General features: G+C 37.1%; 1 protein-coding gene across 1 annotated transcript; it reads left to right on the top strand.

The window, feature by feature from the left end:
* The first annotated feature begins 812 nt into the window (after positions 1-812).
* On the top strand, positions 813-19,406 carry kpna3 (karyopherin alpha 3 (importin alpha 4)). The gene is made up of 17 exons (XM_019109501.2): positions 813-964; positions 7,438-7,482; positions 9,844-9,933; positions 10,026-10,055; positions 10,223-10,275; positions 10,735-10,830; positions 11,920-12,005; positions 12,123-12,209; positions 12,834-13,003; positions 14,331-14,375; positions 14,764-14,895; positions 14,975-15,103; positions 15,206-15,310; positions 15,805-15,876; positions 15,962-16,124; positions 16,311-16,405; positions 16,998-19,406. Exons 1-17 carry the CDS (start codon positions 896-898, stop codon positions 17,094-17,096), a joined length of 1,566 nt encoding a protein of 521 aa, XP_018965046.1. The 5' UTR covers positions 813-895; the 3' UTR covers positions 17,097-19,406.
* Positions 19,407-20,083: the final 677 nt, after the last annotated feature.

Below are 20,083 nucleotides of genomic sequence, written 5' to 3'. Positions count from 1 at the left end.
ATCCACCATCAAGCCACAAGAAAAAGATGATGCAGGCTGCTGTGAAGCGCGTACACAAGAGTTCTAACAGTTCGGACATTGCGTGAATCAGAGGTTAAAAAACTATATAAATACTGTTCAGTTTCTTACACAGACCGATCATTTTGTGTCTTTACACATCAATGTATCGTCACGAGCCGCAGGGTATAATTTGGATTTTCTGTGCATGTTTTTTTCTCTCTCATAGATTCTGTGACCATTGACAAGCATTTTAGACTGAGAGACGGCAAGGACTGGAGCTAAAAAATAATAATTTATGTTTTACTGAAGAAACAGAGTCACCTACATCTTGGATGCCCTGGGGGTAAGCAGATAAACATAAAATTTTCATTTTTGGGTGAACTATCCCTTTAACCACTGATTTGTAGTCATGTCCTCTTTTGGAAGGCCAAACAAAGTATTTTTGCTTTCGCAACGAAACACAAAGCGTCTTCACAACAAGGCGGCAGCAACAATAAAGTCACGCCTTTTTTTTCCCATGAATATTTGGGTGGCGTTATGCAAATCTTCCCACGTTGTGATGTAGACATGTGGGGGCGTGTTTAAACGACTCGTTTTAGGAGGGCGTGGACGAGTCTTAACTTTTATAAAGAATATCTCTTTGGGTTTGAGACTTTAGTCTTTGCAACTTTAGGGATCATCTCTATTCACGAACAGCTTGTAACACTCCAAAGAGAAGGGAAAACTTGAAATTGCATCGTATGACCCCTTTAAGGTTCAATGAGTCGTGACTCGTGAACCGGTTCATTAAAAGAGCCGACTCAGATGAACGATTCAATGACGAATCGGACCGCGCTACACCCCCCGCTCCGCCCGTCGGTCGGGACTACAGACACACACACATACACACAGAGCCATGGCCGAGAACGCCGGCTTGGAAAACCATCGCATTAAGAGCTTTAAAAACAAGGGGCGAGATGTGGAGGTAAGTCCACCAGAGACCTTGGACTCTGGGTTTTATTTCAGTTCAGTTTCCTCCTCCCGAGTCTCTGTGGTTCTGGTTTTATGGTGTCGGATCGGAGCGGGTGTTTATGGGTTCAGCAAGAGCATCATGCGGAGCGGGCGCGGCCTAGATAGAGGCCTCTTTAAACAGATTTGCCTTCAATATTCACCAGCTCATCGCGGCTTATACACGAGTTTGTGTTGGTATAGCGCATTATTTAGTCGTGGGACATCAAGACGGGGTTGTTAATTAAGCTGGTTTAGTGGTTCAGCAGTTAATTTTTCATTTTAAATTACGCCAAAACATGCAGATTTAAAGTGTTAGCATTTGTGCTAACAGCTAACTTGTTAGCAGGCGGCAGATTAATCGCCTAGCAGCCCGTTTATTCGTGTTTTTTCGTACCCATACTTTTAACATTCATGTATAGAAGATAAACACCCTAAATATTATCACATAATGGGATACATGCGATATATGCGACAGAGACAGGTGTGTTAACACCGGCTTTAGCAAGCTCTCCAGAACTGAACTAATGGCCAGTCATACCTCAACATCTGACCTCTTTATTGCTCGTTTAGTCACCCCAGGTTGACAAGCCTGTTGTAGTTGATTTTAGTAGACGTTCATTGATTAGAGCTGTTTGTGGTGTTTTAATAAAGATGTCATTGCTTCACATCTTTTCCTCTTCAGTCAGATTGCCCTTTGGTGTGGCTGTTAGCATCTAGGCATCAGCTGTAGAAACACCAGAGCTAAAGAAACATGGTTTTATTGCCTACAAACTGGAAGGGAGACCGTGCTCCTGACTGCATACCCCAGTGGAGGCTGTAACAAGGCGACCTAGAAATACTAGCAAGCCAGGTTGTGCAGTAAATGGTAGATTATGTAATGCAGCATTGGAGGTTTTTTTGCCATTGTTGGCTTCAACACTAGGCGACTAAAGATATAATGTAATTTTTATACTATGTTTAAGTTTTATGACATGCCTTTCAATTATCTCCTCGGGGGTGGGTGATGTGATATTGAAATTTTAAACCAGGTCATTTATATTCATCACTTACCATGGCAGTGATAGACTTCACAAAATAGGCTTGTGACTACACCAAATTTATAATCTCTATATTATCTTCCCACTATATAAAGTTGGAATAATATTATATCCAGATTTATCCACGTACCTACTCGCATAAAGTGAGATAAGCTATATAGCAAATCTTGCCTTGCTAGATTGTTTAATCGTCACAAAAAGAAAACTATATATATATATATATATATATATATATATATATATATATATACATATATATGTATGTGTGTGTGTGTGTGTGTGTGTATGTGTGTATATATATATGTATAATATATATATATATATATATATATATATATATATATATATATATATATAATGCATCCAACTTTGTCTTTACATAAATTACAGTCATGTAAAGCACTAAATAGCGAATGCCAACTGCTTGATTCACAAAATGTAAACTATATTACTGCACAGCTCTATGTATTAAGTTGGTTATATAAGTATATCCAATTTTATCCAGAAACATGAAGCACACTCACTTAAAACTAAATATTTAGCAAATATCAAGTGCTCCATTGTTTGTCTTTGAATATTTAACTATATTATCAGCCAGCTCTATATATAAAGTTGGATATATAGGCTAGTACTTTTAACTGCATACATATTTATGTAAAACAATATACTATATAGTAAATCTCAACTGCTTGATTGTTTATATCACACAAATTATGTATTATTGCTCTTTTCTAATCTGCCAATTTACCCTAAAATCATTAAAATATTAAACATCATGATTTTCTCTTGCTACTTTGAAAAAAATGTGTATTGTGAAAAGGACTATAGAAATAAAATTGAATTGATATCTATAACCAAACGCAGGCAGTTAAATTGAAACATAGCAGCTATCTCATCAAACACCAGCTCTAAACCAGGGACCACTGTAATGAGCGTTCAAAATCACTTTCAAATGAGAAGTATAAAAGTTAAGGTGCAGCGATCACATTTATAATGAACTCATTTCCTCTCATACCCTGTTGATACTAGACATCATTATCATCATCTGCCGTGGGCTCATGCGAGTAACCCCAGAGGCCTCCTTCAAGATTAACGGTGTGAATTGACTGGAACTGTAGGGTGCTGCTGTGCCTCACATGGCTTTGGATGAGGCCGGCAAAGCTGTCGCCCTTCTGCAGCTATTCCCGGAATTTGCAAACCAGATTCAGATTTCTCATCTTGTGTTCCTATAAGAGCGAAGGGCTCATGCACAGTGGCTCAGCTGACCTGTTTGATGTGGCCAGCAACGGACTGTGGAACTGTGGGGTACTTTGACTCATTAGCTGCTAGATTTAGCCCATAACAAGGATGTAATCGTGGCTAACCAAGAGAGTAACAAGTGGTTTTGTGTTTTGCATTTGCTAAGTGGCTGTGGAAAAAGAAACAAAGACGTTTGATTAGTCTGACATATATCACACATTCTCTTTATACAAAGATCAATGAGTTCATGTTAAAATTTGCACAATATTAAAAAAAAACCTTTGTGATTGGATTATAAGGGCTGAGTGTTGACAGATTTCTCAATTTGATTTGCATTCATGAGCTCTTTATTCAAAATTCATTGTTGATTCATTTAGATATATTTCCGTTGCAGTACGTCAATTTATTTTAAGGAAAAAAAATCTCTATATTATACATGTAAACTACACAGAACCCTGTCAGTTGGTACGTTATTGTGATATTAAAGTTTTACATTTGCAAAAGAGTCAAAACTATTAAATTAAATTGCTATTTATTTTTTATAAATAATTAACACTTGTTGTATGCAAACATTTAAGTTGCACATAAGGAAATTTTTATGTTTAGTGATGTAATTGTTTCTACTCCAGTCCATTGTTCAAACAAACATTAAGACATGACTATACGTTAATATGGAATATAGTGCATATATTTAGAAAAATTGACCTCTATAGTTATTTTTTATTGCAACTTTTTGTTTTCAAGCTGTTACTTTATTGTATTTACACAGACATGTCAGTAAGTGGTTCTGTTTCAACACACCTTCTGATGTTTATTTCATGCTATAGCTAATAGTAAAGAGGAAGAGAGATGATCATCCACTGCTACATCATTTGGTGATTTTGTGATTGAAAGTGACAGGATTTGAAAGCTGAGACCTTTTTCTTATCAAAACTAACAAAGAAAAAATATAACAGGGATAAACAATTAATCGCATGCATTTGTCATGCGTGTCTCATCAGTAAAGCCGGTTCCGTGGTTAAAGTGTTAGCGGTAAATATCGTCACCTGTTTCAAATGCAACGGGAGTTCAATAATCTCAATTATGAACAGAATATGCTTTCAGTAGTAAACTGTTTTGTTTTACCGCTAATCATTGACTCAAACAAATGCATGCGATTAATCGTGCAGCCCTAGCCTAGAGTAAAAGATCGATCTTGGGATTTACGACTCAATATTGAGATCATTAAAATAAAGATTATCAACCTATCCATACTGAATTACTTGAAGTCCTTCCCTCAGTAAGCCTACATCCTGCTGTTTTGCATTTTCCAGATGCTTTAGCTAAATCGTGTGCAGGTAATTTGTATAATATTTACACATTTATCTTAAAGCAACTTACAGTTGCATTCAAGATAAACATTTTATCAGTATGTGTTTTCCCTTGGAATCGAACACAAATCCTTGTTGTTGCGAGCTGCATAGTCTAAAATGAGTCATGCCTGATGTTTGTGGCTATTATGCGGTCAGGTTATTTATTAGTATGTCGTGGACCTAACAGCAGTGAGACAGCATGTCCTCAGACCACGCTGGCAACCAGACAAGCACATGCACACATACTGTGTCATTATGCTGATCTCTAGAGTGCCAAGCTGTCATGTCACCGGCGATGCACCGCTCCGCTGACTCCTGGAGTGCTTCCTCTCGGCTCTGCCCTCCTGTCATTCTGCTGTGACTCACACATATCGCATGCGCTGCTAAAATTCCATTCATGTTGAAACTCCAGGAATCCACTCTGTGCTGAGAATTGCTTGCTTTTATTTGGTTTCCTGAAATGGGCTGAGATGTGACCTAGTGTAACCTAGTGTTCAACTTTGAGCCATGATGCTTTTGCAGGTGAAACAAGATTGAATCTGGCATTAATTGAAATAGTTTTCTGCGCAATGCACTCTTAGTCACTATGATTTAAAATATGTGCCAAATGCACAAAATGAACTCTTTCTTTGCGTATCCCATCATGCTCTGACGTCCTCATATATTTTAAACGTCATTAGGAAATAAACCTTTTCTGTTTCCCTTTCTTGTTTGTCGGTTCGCTTTGCTTCAACATCCCCTTGCTTCCCCCCCTCCATGGCTTTTGGATTGCATAAGGCACTGTATGGGTTTGCTGTAACATGAACTAGGATCCCCAGTCACAAGATCAAATCTGATCCGTCCCACCATCCCCACCACACAGCAAATGCAGTCTTTACATCGTTGGCTGAAGATGTTTTTCTTTTTCCTTCTATGTCCCATTGAAGTTATATTTCAAAATATTATTTAAATAATGATGTAGAACTACTTCTAATGGATGGTCTGTCCATCTTTTGCAATAAAGTCAGCATAAAATGAGAATTCACCCTATTGCACCCTATTTCTTAATTCATATTATATGCATGTCCATGCATATTTAATTTTGTTTTATGAATTAGACTTTAATGTTTAATGATATTGTCATTACTGGGTCTTCCAGTGAAAACAGACTTCTTTCTAATGTATGTAGGGAGTACACCAATCATTTAGTTGCTACTATTTGTTTCTTTAAAATACATGAATCTTGCAATGCCAACAGCCATAGATGCTGTTATGGAAATAAATAAACAAATAAACCAGTCATTTAGTTTGCGTAATCTCCGCCCCACAAACTTATGTGCATCTGCATCTACATCTACTTTTGAGTGCAACGCCCACATCTCAAAAGCCAATCAGCAACCAATACTTAAAGGGCAGCTATTATGTCCCTTTTTACAATATGTAATTTAAGTCTCAGGTGTCCCCAGAATGTATCTGTGAGGTTTCAGCTCAAAATACCCCACAGATAATTTATATCATTTTGAAAATGCCTATTTTGAATGGAAGCAGAAACACACTGTTTTTGTGCATGTATATTTAAATGCAAATGAGGTGCTGCTCCCCGCCCCCTTTTCCAGAATAGGGCTGTGCTTTTACAGTTCATACCTCGGATACTCTGCCAAAAAAAACTTCTGTTTGGTTTTTGATTATCATGTCTGTCGCACTGAAATCATGCGTTTAAAAACCATATAAGTTTAAACTTCTGATATAGCGTTTTCTGAGCACACACATCCGAAGCATGCACACAGAAAGTGGCTATCACTTGTTATGCGAGTACTAAACCATGTTCTCTTTCATGTCCTATTGCGCTTAAACTTAATATATACAAGTTTATGTTAAAAACACACAAGTTACAAAAACACAGTCGGTTTATATCTGTGAAGTTAAATTGCTGGGAAAGAAATTGCATGTTTATATTAGATCTGTATTAAGTGACAGCAGCGTAATATACAAAAACTATATTACTGTATAATAATATAGTTTATATTTATTGTTATATAGTACTGGATAATATGACCCAGTTAGGGCTGCATGATAAATCGCATGTGATATTTAATGTGCATCTTGTCAGAAAAGCCGGTTCTGTAATCAGCGGTAAATCTCCATCACGTACATGCTTTCACATGGACACCACACTTTACGGATTCTGTGGACGGCTTGTTTTTAGACGCTGCCTAAGATTTTTGAGGATAAAAAAAAAAGGGGGCAGGTGTATTTTTATCACTATAGGGTTGTTGTGTACACACACTAGCAACACACATTTATGTTCAAACAACATGCAAAAGTGAATTTTACACTTGGATGTAGCCATATAAAAATTAGGAAGAAAAATGGGTGGCTTTGATGTGTTTGTTGCTCCAGACATGTCTGCTGCAGGCGTGTGTTCTATTGGGTTTTAGGCAACAGTTCTAATAGAATGGTCACAAAATGTGATTGTCTAAATGGAGGAGTGAGTGACAGCTGGGTTCTGCTGTCACCATGGTTACCACAGTTGGTTGCCTCTTTGTTCTGTTGGAGTGGCCAGACTTTAGTTGCCATTAATGTTGCATTTTGTTTCAGTCGTTACAGCCCATTCAATATTACAGTGTGTAAATGAATCACTTGTGGATTTGAGTAAACGGCTAAACCAAAATATTAATCTGGCAACCACCCATAATGCTCTGGCAACGCAAGGGCGCCTTTTCTTCATAAAATGTTAAATTTTAGCAGTTATCTTAGAATTTTTTTCATTTGTGTCACTATTTATACATTAGATATGTTGTACTGTAGTTAGCTCATCTATTTCTTTCTTTGTTTTTCAGACGATGCGAAGACATCGCAATGAAGTGACGGTAGAACTGAGAAAGGTAAGTTCACAATAAATGTGAGGTCTGTGATAGTTACAGGTGTATATGCATATTCACTGTTCAGTTGCAGTTTCCTCTGGATGGAGGTAATAAAGCTACAGTGTGCAGCTTAACATTGCATTCTGATGCAATACATGTGACTCATCAGAGAATGCTGGATGAAATAAACTAGACTTAGAACATTGGATTCTCATCCTCTTTAGGTTTTTTCCATTCCTAAATAACTATGTGCACTCTCAGCGACAACATTAAGCTCTGTTTATTGTGGTGATTCAGTGCGTACTTAAGATTTGGATTTACTGCCTAAATAGTGCTGAATAGTTTCTCAGTCTCATTTAGGGCTGGGCTGTAAAGCTAAAACAATTATATCTTGATATTTGTCTTTTTTTTTTTTTGGCAATATTTACAAGTGTTATTTTGCTCTAAAATGGTATGAAATGATCTGTGAACTTGTAGTCACTGACGCATCATTTAAAATATATTAATCAAAATGATCTCTGATTTATCAACAACAAAAATATTGCCGTTTATAATTGTTTCAGTTCTCTTGAACTAGCCTAATAATGCCTAAATAAAGTGTTTTTACAATGTAGCCTGTAATTTATTTTGCCAGTGAACTCTTCAGTACATATTCGAATGCCCAGTTTCTCATATCATTCACCCAGTATAATTTTTAAGATGTGACTTGCAGTCCTGCTAACAGACCCACCTTGTGAAAATCTCTTGACGTCACTCTGAGAATTTATTTGCAGTTGCAGTGTTGTGTGTGAGATGATGCGATTGTGTGGGTATCTTCATGCATTATAGTAGACTCAAGCAGGTGGTGATTGCATGAAAACAAATATTTAAATGCATTTGGTATTTGGAAAGTGTTTATTTCAAACGAATTAAACAGATTGAAAAGTTGACTGTACAATAGAAATATAAATAGATTTTTTTTTATATATGCAGATTATAAAACAACAACATAATGTCTTTCTGTTGAAGCCTTCTCATGGCTTTGTTCTCTTGTCCGGTGACCTGTTTCTGTTGGAGATCTGTTTGCGCTTGCAGTATTTGGGTCACGCCATCCATGGTCACGGTGCCCCTGGCTGGCTCCACCCCAAGAAGGGTTGTCATGAGGGGCTTCCCTTGTCACACATATATCTCTTCCTGTTGGCAAGGAACTCAGAACCTTGCTAGAACTATTTGTGCTTTTGTGGGTTTCTACATCTATTAAAAAACTGTAACAGATCCCTGCTTGAGAATGTAGTATGTCATCACCAGAAGCAAAGTTGCCTGGAGGCTATGACAAAGTCCATTAGTACAAATGGATACCAGAATGCTTTGTGTCGCGTCTGAGAAGAAATCCCCTGTTGTTGATCTACAAGGCCAGGGTTGATGTGGAGCAGAAGTTTAGTCCTACAGCCTTGATGTTGTTGATTCATATGGTGCTGGATTGGGTGACACAGCAAGTCCTGTCCATATTAGGCAGTTACACTGTCAGCCCAGAGGAATCGGACAGAATTCTGCTGTACTGCTCTGTGTGTGTTTGTGAGCGAGACATTCCTCTTTGCATTCCTGTTTGCTCCAACATTAGAGTCACAGACTGCTCACTTACATTATTTTTCTCACACTGCGTAGAACCAGAAGTTACTTTGTGTTCCATTTCGTCAGTTGCCTTTTTTCAAGGGTTTGGTTATTGTGCTGTTGAATTCTATTTCATTGACATCAGCAGCAAAATATTCCATTAAGAGGCGATATCATGAGAAAATAGAAGATTGAGTAAAACATGAAATATTTCCTGTTTAAAAAACAGATATTCAGACTAAGCTGCTAGAGTGACTGAAACTGTTAGACTTCGAAATCTAACCAAAAACTGAAATATTAGCCCATAACTGTCCACAATAATTTGTCAACATATCTGATCTTTCCGCAACTACTTGAGATGCAGAACAACCATCAACATTTAAAAAAAGCTGTCTGACTGTGTGTAGCACCTTCAACTCTGCAGTTTCTTCTCAGTGTTAAAAAAACGAGCAGCTGATGTTTATATTTAGAAAGGTTAAAACATAAAATCATTTCATTCTGATCCACTGTATTAAGGACAAAGTCTGATGTCTTGAAGATACAGCAGAAAAAGCAGCCTGTTTATTTTTAACGACCATGAAATCAAATAATCCTTTGTTAAATATAGGCCTGCATGACATTAATCAACACATGAAAATGATGTGTTTTCTGATTTCTTCAAATGCATTGAGTCTGTAAAATCTCAGATAGGTTTGTATTTGTTTAGATCTGCATGATCTCATGATGCATTTATTAAGTGCAACAAGTTATCACAGAGAACCTGGTATTTATTAGATTTCTCAATCCGTACAGAACAAAAGAGACGAGCATCTGCTGAAGAAACGAAATGTTCCACAGGAAGAGAGTCTGGAAGACTCTGATGTGGACTCTGATTTCAAAGGGGTAAGAGGCTTTCTTCTCATTTCATCTCACTCCATATCTTCCATTTTCATTTATATAGTTTGTCTAAACTTTTCTCTCCATTTTCTCCTCAGCAAAATGTAACGCTAGATGCCATCTTACAGGTAATATTCTAGCATGTGTTGATGTTAAAGGGTAGTGGTAAGAGAGGCATTAACTAATAAATAACTGATAAATAACCGATTCAGAGGGTGAACTTCACAGATTGAGTGTGTGTGGCTGTGAGTGGCCCCTTCTTCTCATTCTCCATTTCTCATCTTTTTCACTACAGAATGCCACTAGTGACAATGCAGTGGTGCAGCTCAGTGCAGTGCAAGCAGCCAGGTAAAGTGTTGCGATATGTATACGAAAGGATTTGCATTTGTTACACAATGCCTTCTAAAAACATCTTTCATAACCTTGACTCTTTTTACTTTCTTAATACACATTGCTGGTGTTTATGTACATGATTTCTCAGTAAATGTGAATCTAAAGAAGCAAAGTTTAAGACCTGCACTAATTTCATTCCTTGTTGAATGTCATTAATAAATGTAAAATTTTGATGTTATGTATTTTAATAGTTCATATGTTAATATTTAGATAGAGCTGAAATAGTTAATCAGCTGAATGTGAAAACCCTAACACAAAACAGAAAATTGGCATACTCTTTTAATTATGCTTGTAATTAAATATAATTAAATATTTTTGGCTGGATTGGTCTCTTTGAAATAAATTGCATTAACACTGCTGGCATGTATTTTGAGTGCTGAAAGATGGCTGTTTTTCTCATTTCTGTCCTTACAGAAAATTGCTCTCAAGTGACCGAAATCCACCCATAGACGACTTGATAAAATGTGGAATCCTTCCAATCTTAGTCAAATGCCTGGAGAGGGATGACAAGTGAGTGACTACATGGCACTGAGTGAAATTATTCTAAACTTAATTAATGGATCCTTTAATTGTGCTGTTTGTGTACGAATGTTGTCTTAAGTGCTGGTATAAAGTGTATGAGGGAAAACGGTAAGGGATGAGAGAGGGTGCATGTTAGATGGACAGAGCTCCTCAGGTGAGATGGTCAGAGTGGACTGTGATCCTTAAGAGCTGTTCATCATGCTCTACCATTCAAAAATTTGGACTCGGTAAGATTTATTTAATTTTTTAAAGAAATGAATTCTACACAGATGCATTATATTTATCAAAATGTAAAATGTTACAAGATTTTGTGGTTTCAACAAAAATATTTAGCATTCTAATATTAACTGTTTTCAATGTTGATAATAATAGGAAATGTTTCCAAATCAGCATATTAGAATGATGCTAAAAGCTTTGCCATCACAGGAATAAAATACATTTAAAAAGTATAATAATAATAATAATAATAATAATAATAATAATAATAATAAAAAGACATTTTAAATTGTAGTAATGTTTCAGAATTTTAATGTTTTTGCAGTATTTTGATCAAATAAATGTAGCATTGGAGAGCAAAAGAGACTTCTTTCAAAAACAACTTGCCGAAATTCTTCTATTCAAAGGGTGTGTGTGTTACACACAAGCAGCACCTTTTAAATGCATAACTATGAGGGTAAATAAAGATTGGTACCTGATACACAAATGAAAATCCACCTTTTCAACATCTATATAATAAATGTTAAAACTTTTATCCTTTTGTTCACAAATTACTGGAAAAGTAATTATAATGCATTGGACAATAGGTGTGGGTACACTCTGTGTGTGACTCATTATTTTTGGTCATGTCTGACTCGAAATCAGCCAAGAACTCTTACTCTGTTTGTGTACTTTAATAATAATAATAATAAAAAAAATGCTTTTAAAGGTCAGTTCTGGCTACAAACACAGAATCCTGTGGGAAAGTCTTGCGGAGCCCAAGTCAGAGTATCACAGAAGGTCACTCTAAATTCAGAGTGGTCAGAAGCAAAGTGTTGTTTACCCACCAACAACTTACTTGTCTCTCTCTTTCTTCATCAGTCCATCATTGCAGTTTGAAGCTGCCTGGGCTTTGACCAACATTGCATCAGGGACGTCTGCGCAGACTCAGGCAGTGGTCAAATCCAGTACGTTGTTTAGACAGGCGTTCCTCTACTGGATCAGCCTGTTTTGACTTCATCCGTTCTGTGTATAGCTGAATGCTGTATGTTCTCCTCTCATTTTCTCTCTCTCTGTCTCTGTAGATGCTGTCCCATTGTTTTTGAGACTTCTCCACTCTCCTCATCAGAATGTGTGTGAGCAGGCCGTGTGGGCGCTGGGAAACATCATTGGTGAGTAACTGTGAAATGTCCTCACACTGTTACTGCCTCTGAATTTTGTAACTAAAAGTGAGAAAAAATTAGAACAAGAATTTAAATTGAAACCAGTGAGGGGGTAAGTTTGACCTTTTTTCATACTCCTGGCAACAAAAACTCACTGAGCAGTAATATGTAAAACTTTTGGATGTCATGCCTTGAGCAGCTGCTACATGCATATTGGTGGCGTTAACGCATTGCAAACTGTTTGTTCAACCAACATTAAACACCAAAGAAATATTTTTTTTTTTTTTACCTTTTTTATTTATTCACTTTTATTTAATTTTGAAGGTTCCCAAACCTTCAAAGCTGTACTTGCAATGCGCCACCTATAGTATAGGAGTATATTCGCTTTTTGTTCAGTTCAACAAATTTATTTTGCTCATGATGTGAATAGATCTTTTTTTGTTTTGCTTTTGGCACAAATGGTCTTTACCATATTCTTGACTGTAGCCACTACATTTGATTTTCTTCAAGAAGTTGTCTTTAAAATGTAAACTTTACATTTGTCCCCAAAATGCTGTTCCATATTTTGAAAGGTGTACCAGTTGGGATGATCATCAGAACTTAACCCATGTTTGTTTTATGGGCCCTGTGCAGGTGATGGGCCTCAGTGTCGAGATTACGTTATCTCGCTCGGCGTGGTCAAACCTCTCTTGTCGTTTATTAATCCTTCCATCCCCATAACCTTCTTGAGAAATGTTACCTGGGTCATTGTCAACCTGTGCCGAAACAAAGACCCACCCCCACCTATGGAAACAGTACAAGAGGTGAGTGTGTGTGTGTGTACTGAGTAAAATGAATCTATGAATTGTTCAGTTGAATATTGTAAAGCAAAGTCTGTTGTTTGAGTGATGTATGTATTGTATGTATGTATGTACACAATTATTGAAAGAAGCACCTCATAAAATGTAATGTAAAAAGGACTTTATAAACTGGCATTTAATCCAGTAAAGTATCACTATTAGGGACAGTGGCGGCTCGTGGGTTTTAAAATAGAGGAGGCACACTAATTGTTTTGGTTATTATAATTATTATTTGCTTAACCACTTTAAAATGGCTTTTTGTTTGCTTTTAGTCAGAAAACGTAAAGAAAACGACTCACATAAAGCAAGATAATATAATTTCACTTACCTTGAAGCAAACATCCATCCCTTCTTAAAAGCCGACTGCTGTAACTTGAGCCTATATCCAGCTTAGGGGTGTTCTCCCTTTATTTTTAATTTGTATATATACTGTTTGAATGACAGCTTGGTAAATCTGTTGGCGATCAAATATTCAATATCACTACTCATAAGTACTTGGTACATTATCAGCGCAGCGAGAAACATTCAAATTAATATCACGTAATTTACATCTCTATGATGATTGGTTGATATACCCCTGCGAGGTTTCTTTTCTCAACACTCCTCAGGGCTGAAAGTGAACATGCGATGCTGATAGGATAAATATTTTTTTTTGTTTGTTTGTTTTTTACCAACAAAGACATGAGAGCTCAGCTCTCCCCCTGAGAAAAATACACATTCTGAGACATGAATTGAAATGAATTGTGAATTTTATTAACATTACATCATCCTCTTCCCATTTTCACCTCAAAATTTTGGGGAAGCTGGGCCTCCCCTGCCAAGCCGCCACTATGTCACAATATCTTAAAGAGTGTGCAAGATATTATGTGTCAAGAATTTTTCTTCTTTAGACTCGCCCTCTCAATTGTCTGAAGTGTCTCTCCTTTTAAACGTAGTATCTGTTCAGTCTGTGCAGATATTATGCTGTGTAATCGACATGCCAATATTTTCTCTCATTTTTCTTTTCTCCTCTTGTCTGTAATGTGGAGGTGTAGCTTTGAGCTGAAAGGAACATATTGTACCTCCTGCTGCGAAGAAATCATTGGACTGTGTTCTCACTCTGTGTTATTGTGTGTGTGTGTGTGTGTGTGTGTGTGTGTGTGTGTAACAACTGTTTCATAAATGGCAGGCCTAATGAATATTCTCTTGTCCTACAGCTGATTTCATGTTTACATGCTGTTTGCTTATTCTCTCAGTCTGGTGGTTTAAACTAAAATATTAATTTCTAAAATTCTCTTTTTTTCGCTCACAGATTCTTCCTGCCCTTTGTGTACTCATATATCATACAGATATAAATGTAAGTACAAAATATAAACATTTTTATAAGTGTTGCTCTTAATTGCATAATGTCGTAAATTTGGATTTAGTTACTTAACTGGCTGATTTACATTATTCTTTAGTTGTTATTGCACAAATAAGGGTATTCTATTGCCTTGAGGGAATTATTTTGCAATAATGATCAGCTGACATTTTTTCTCAATTATTATACAGCTTCTTATCAAATAAGTACATTAACATAAAATTTTATTTTTATTTCTTTTCTTTGAATTATATCCTCTAAAAAAGAAGAAAAATGGTCAATTTAACCCCTCAGTGTTACAACACAGTCAGAGAGCTGTGTAATGAATGATAGAAACTGAGTCTGTGTTCACAGTTTAAACACTCAAATCTCCTCCTTCCTCTAGATTCTGGTAGACACAGTGTGGGCTCTGTCCTATCTGACAGATGGAGGTAATGAGCAGATTCAGATGGTAATAGACTCAGGTGTCGTCCCCTTCCTTGTTCCACTGCTCAGCCACCAAGAGGTCAAAGTTCAGGTAAAAATAATACCATTTCTATACATTAAAAACAACACAAAGCCATTTTTTTAAAAGTGTTTGTGTATCCTCTGCTCAGACTGCGGCGCTGAGAGCGGTGGGGAACATTGTAACAGGGACGGATGAGCAGACTCAGGTGGTGCTCAACTGTGATGTCCTCTCTCACTTTCCCAACCTGCTCACACACCCCAAAGAGAAGATCAACAAGGTGAGACAGACAAGATGATGAAACCCAAACATTTACTTGTCTAATTTCATAAATGAGTCCAGAAATCTCACTCATCTGTGATGTGTCTGTTGTTCCCTGCAGGAGGCAGTGTGGTTCCTGTCCAATATAACAGCAGGTAACCAGCAGCAGGTGCAGGCTGTAATAGATGCTGGTCTCATACCCATGATCATTCACCAGCTTGCCAAGGTAAGATGTTATCCGTGCAGCCTACTGTACATCCACTTTTCCATTTTGCACTTTCATTTTAGCATTCATTATAGCTTTTAATTACAGATTTAGAGTACTTGTAACAGTATATATAATATGGGGTCTGAAGTCTTGAGACTAATAGTGAAAATGCTTTTTTATATATCTTATTCATCTTATTTAAAATTTGCTTTAAATTTTCAAGTTGAAATTCTTTTAAATCCAAGCAATGTCTGGTGATCAGAATATCATAGGTATTTAATGTTAGGTCTTATTTGACTTGGGCCAATAAGTAACCACCCACAACAGCCTAGAATCGAAATAAAACACTCATATTTTCTTTGAAAATTTTAAAAATCTAGAAATATTAGGATTATTTCACTATTAATAATCTGTTCAGAAGAAGAAAATTCTAGAGCTTGAATCTTGACTCTTTGAAGATATAAGACACTCCAATAAACAGTGCTTGATCTTTAATGTGTTTTTCTAAACAGGGTGATTTTGGAACACAGAAGGAGGCTGCATGGGCCATTAGCAACTTGACAATAAGTGGAAGAAAGGATCAGGTATGAACCATTCCAGATGAATTTCTGATTCCAAGCTACTTTTCTTTTCTAGCTTTTTCATTGGTTACCTTGATGTGATTGGCAGGTGGAGTACTTAGTGCAGCAAAACGTGATCCCGCCCTTCTGCAACCTGTTGTCAGTGAAAGACTCTCAGGTGGTCCAGGTGGTTCTCGATGGACTGAAAAACATCCTCATCATGGCTGGGGAGGAAGCCAGCACAATTGCTGAGATCATTGAAGAGTGTGGAGGTAATGCATTAAGTATAGAAATGGGTAGTCCTTCATATTTAGACCGTCTCTTTTGGTTGTGTTTTGATAAATGATCTGTAGATTAGGCCAGAATTATCAAACATGCACATTCACCGATGTTTTACTTGTTTTATAGAATAATAAAAAAAAAAGATTAGCAGTAATAATCTTGCTTCTGTATTTCAGGATTGGAAAAAATCGAGAACCTACAGCAGCATGAAAATGAGGACATCTATAAACTTGCATTTGAGATCATCGATCAGTACTTTTCAGGAGACGATGTGAGTCACAATCTCTTGGTTCTTGGCATGTTTCTCTGTATAGTGCTTGATGCACTAATGTGTTGTTGCTTGTGGACGTAATTGGGGCTTTCGCACCCAAGGAACCTTTTCATAGTTTCTAGAAGTATTGGCGGAAGTAACCGCAAGAACTAGGAAAGGTTTTAGTTCTAGGAACTCGGTTTGGGGGAAATAAATTCATTGTACTTCAGAGTAGCCTCAATGATTTGTCACAACGCAAGTTTTCATAGGAGATTTAGTCAGATTTTTGTGCTCTTTCAAGCGTAAATTGTGTGCTTACATTCCACCTCCATTATCACAAAACCCACGACACACAAAAAAAAACTTTCGATCATGGCGTTCTCCATTTACCGGTTGTTGACGTTTGTAAATATGAGTTGTAAATTCAGAGTTCCTGCTGCCAGTGTGAATGCAACCAGGAAAATGGCCCAGGTGGGAAACTGGTTCTCTAGGAACCACCAATGCTGGCTAGTTCCTATAATTACGTGGTGTGAAAGCCCCATTTGTTGGTGGTTCTGTCTAGATTTGAATTATGAGTAGATATCTGGTTAGTAATGTCTGGTTCTGTTTCTAGATTGATGAGGACCCCAGCCTGATTCCTGAGGCCACCCAGGGAGGCACATTTAACTTTGATCCATCCTCCAACCTACAAACCAAGGAGTTCAAGTTCTAGACAACCGGAGCTTTGAACTTAGGAATGGTGGGTTTCCCAGCTGCTCCTCAACCCCTGCCACCTACTGACCCATCATCAACCAACCACTCACTAACCAGAAAAACCAACCAATCATCATGCTCAGAAACGACACTCACTCACACAGAAGAAACTAGCACTGAAGGATCTGAGTCTCAACGCCACTCAAAATACGGATGGATCTCAACGACCTCAAGACATGGAAGAAAAAAAAGAACAAGACTCATTAAACTGCAGTTGCCAAAAAACAAAACGAGAAAAGAAGAAAAAAAAAGGATATATATTTTGCTCTTTTTCACTCACTCGCACACATAGGTGAGCATGAACAATAATAGGAACTTCTGTTGATGTACCAGCCATCATATCAGCCAAGGAAGATGAACGAAAGAGTTATTCCTGAAATATAAAGGCAGGGATTTTTTGTTTCCAAGAAATCCCTTCCCTCAAAATGTTGCATTTCTGGTAATGATCTTAGAGTTTCAGCCAGACACCCAACTCGATACGTCCAGTCTCGACTGTGTTAAGCCATTTGGACCCCCTCCCTCATTCATCCGAAATCTGTGAACTAGCCTATAATGGGTTATTCCATGGAATATTATTCAAATGTGGGAAGGGAGTGTCTCTAAATATGTGGTGTGCAAACAGAACTTAAATTACCGCCACCAATTTTTGCTTTTTCTTCATCCTGAAATTATGGATATTTACAAAACACTGAAGATAATGAAGAAGAAAAAAAAATCACGTCAGAAGATCACACAAACTTGAATGGAGAAAATTTCATTTAAGGCATTCAGGCGCCCTCATTTTCGAAGTTCTGCTGTGATAGTATAGTGGACATTCATTGTGCCGATCTTTATTTGGTTTGCAATGGGACTGTCGGACATGTCAAAGGAGGATCCTACATGATTTGTCAATTTGACCAGGACTTTTAAAGGGCCGTCCCAGCCTTTGGAAGTTCTTTGAGATAACCTTAACAGGTCTTTCTGCTTAACAAGGGTGCTCTGGCAGCGCTTCTTATTTTCTGGATTCATCTTCTCTACTTCCTGTCTGTAAGCATAGTAATAAGTTCATCGGGATAAGCCCAGTTGTAACCGTTTGGAGGATATTTTCACTAAATCAGTGCATTTCATCACTTGGTAGACAAAACCACATGAAACTTTGCAACAGTGATTGGATAGTGAATTCTTTTTTTGTTTTGATCAGCGAAGCTTCCGCTTTTGCAGTTTTTCCAGTCTTACGCGCACACTTTTGGTTTTCCCGTTTTATTGCTTAATGTAAGTGGAGAGCGATGTTCGCTTAATTTTGACTATACAAGCAATGGGGAAAGGAGATCCATGACATTGTGGTTCTTTTTTTGTTTAGTCGGTTTTTAATCCTATTTCACTTGCTACAAAACCTAATTGTACCAACTAAAATAAAAGTATATTTCTTGTTTAGGTATATAATGCGAAGCTACCACACTTAGGTGCACTAGACGTTGTTGGGATGCTACAGAACAATAATAACGTTGTGATTATTGATTTACAGCCAATAGGGGTAATTTTTTTTTTTTTTGTTTGTTTGTTCAGTTTTGGTTTAACTTTCATTTTGTAATGGCAAATGATTGCCATTATTTGGAAAATGGGCTTTCTTACTGTTATGACTGGATGTTTTTTTTTTTTCTTCTTTTCCCTGTGCATTAACTTGTAAAGGGATGTATGGGAAAAAATTGCATTTAAACTAAAGTAGTTATGTTTGGGCCGCAAACTGCTGAAAAAGACAGTAAGAAAGCTGAAGGCAGCCCTGATAATTTTTGAATTAGCCATAATTGTTGAACAAAAAGAAAAAACAGGTTTGAAATTCATGAACTTATCTAGACAACTAGAAAACGAGCCACTTTAAAGAAGTTTTGTCTTGTATCAGAAATGGATACAAGCTTATTGCTTGTTGCAAGATTTTTACTTGCTAAAGAAAAAAAATGATCTAAAAAGCGACAGATCGCATTTTGGCCTCTGATTGTTTGTATGTTTTTATAAATTTTAGAACTGAATTTCTCTTTAAGGTGGCTCATCAGTATTTTTTTTTTTTCAACTCTTGTGCATATTAAAGATAAAGAATGAGTTGAAATTCATTGTGCCTTTTTTTCTCATTTCAAAGTAACTAAAAAAAGGTTCATAATGCCTACCACGTTGCATTGGAGCTGCTTATAATATGGGGTCTTTTGGGTGTTATGTCTGCCTATCTCTGGACTTTACTATGAGACGTTCTCTGGAGTAGAGTATAATTCTTATTAAATTCTCCTCTAGTCTGCTGGCTGACTTGTAATTGATCCCCTTAACTTCCATTTTGCTCCCTTCTCATTCTTTTCATATGGATCACAACTACCCACAATTCTCAACCTATCCACTTCCCCTCCCCACCTCCACCTTTCTATGGCAACATCTTTCACTCATCACTCCCTCAGGACGTGCTTTATGTATCAATGAACCTAACCAAAATAAACTTGCTGTTAGCCATCCTTTTTATTGCTCTCTTATGATTGACCTTCTAATGCTTTGGTGTCTCTTCTCTTTTACCTGTTACCTTTACTTCTTGTCCCTGTTCTGGCATTTCATTGACCCTTTTCTATTCAGAAGTCTCTTTCTCGCTCTTTCTAATAAGTGCCGTGCTCAAAGTTGTTTCTCAAGTGAGTTTACAGAGATTGGCGCTAGGATAAACCAGTCACCCAACACGCTACATGAGACTACAGTTACCACGAGAGTTTACGTGCATGAGAGATGAGCGTTCTCCAAACTTTTTAGAAAGCTGGTTTTAAAAAGCAATATAGATTGAAGAACAAAATGTCATTTTACCATTTTAACCATATGAAATTCCTATAGGATTCCATGTCTGGAATTAGAATTCTGCGTTGACCTACAAATCTACGCCACGACTGAAAAGTTCTATTCCAAATGTTTCTGTTGAGATATTTTCATGCTGTGCATTGAATA

The sequence above is a fragment of the Cyprinus carpio genome, chromosome B1 (genome assembly GCF_018340385.1).
Source record: "Cyprinus carpio isolate SPL01 chromosome B1, ASM1834038v1, whole genome shotgun sequence".
Classification (NCBI taxonomy): domain Eukaryota; kingdom Metazoa; phylum Chordata; class Actinopteri; order Cypriniformes; family Cyprinidae; genus Cyprinus; species Cyprinus carpio.
This window is presented reverse-complemented; position numbering and strand designations above follow the sequence as displayed.

Coding starts and splice junctions, on each gene's coding strand:
- kpna3 (XM_019109501.2), top strand. CDS start 896: ATGGCCGAGAACGCCGGCTTGGAAAACCATCGCATTAAGAGCTTTAAA. Junction 7,483..9,843: donor TGACGGTAGAACTGAGAAAG/GTAAGTTCACAA, acceptor CAATCCGTACAG/AACAAAAGAGACGAGCATCT. Junction 12,006..12,122: donor TCAGGCAGTGGTCAAATCCA/GTACGTTGTTTA, acceptor CTGTCTCTGTAG/ATGCTGTCCCATTGTTTTTG.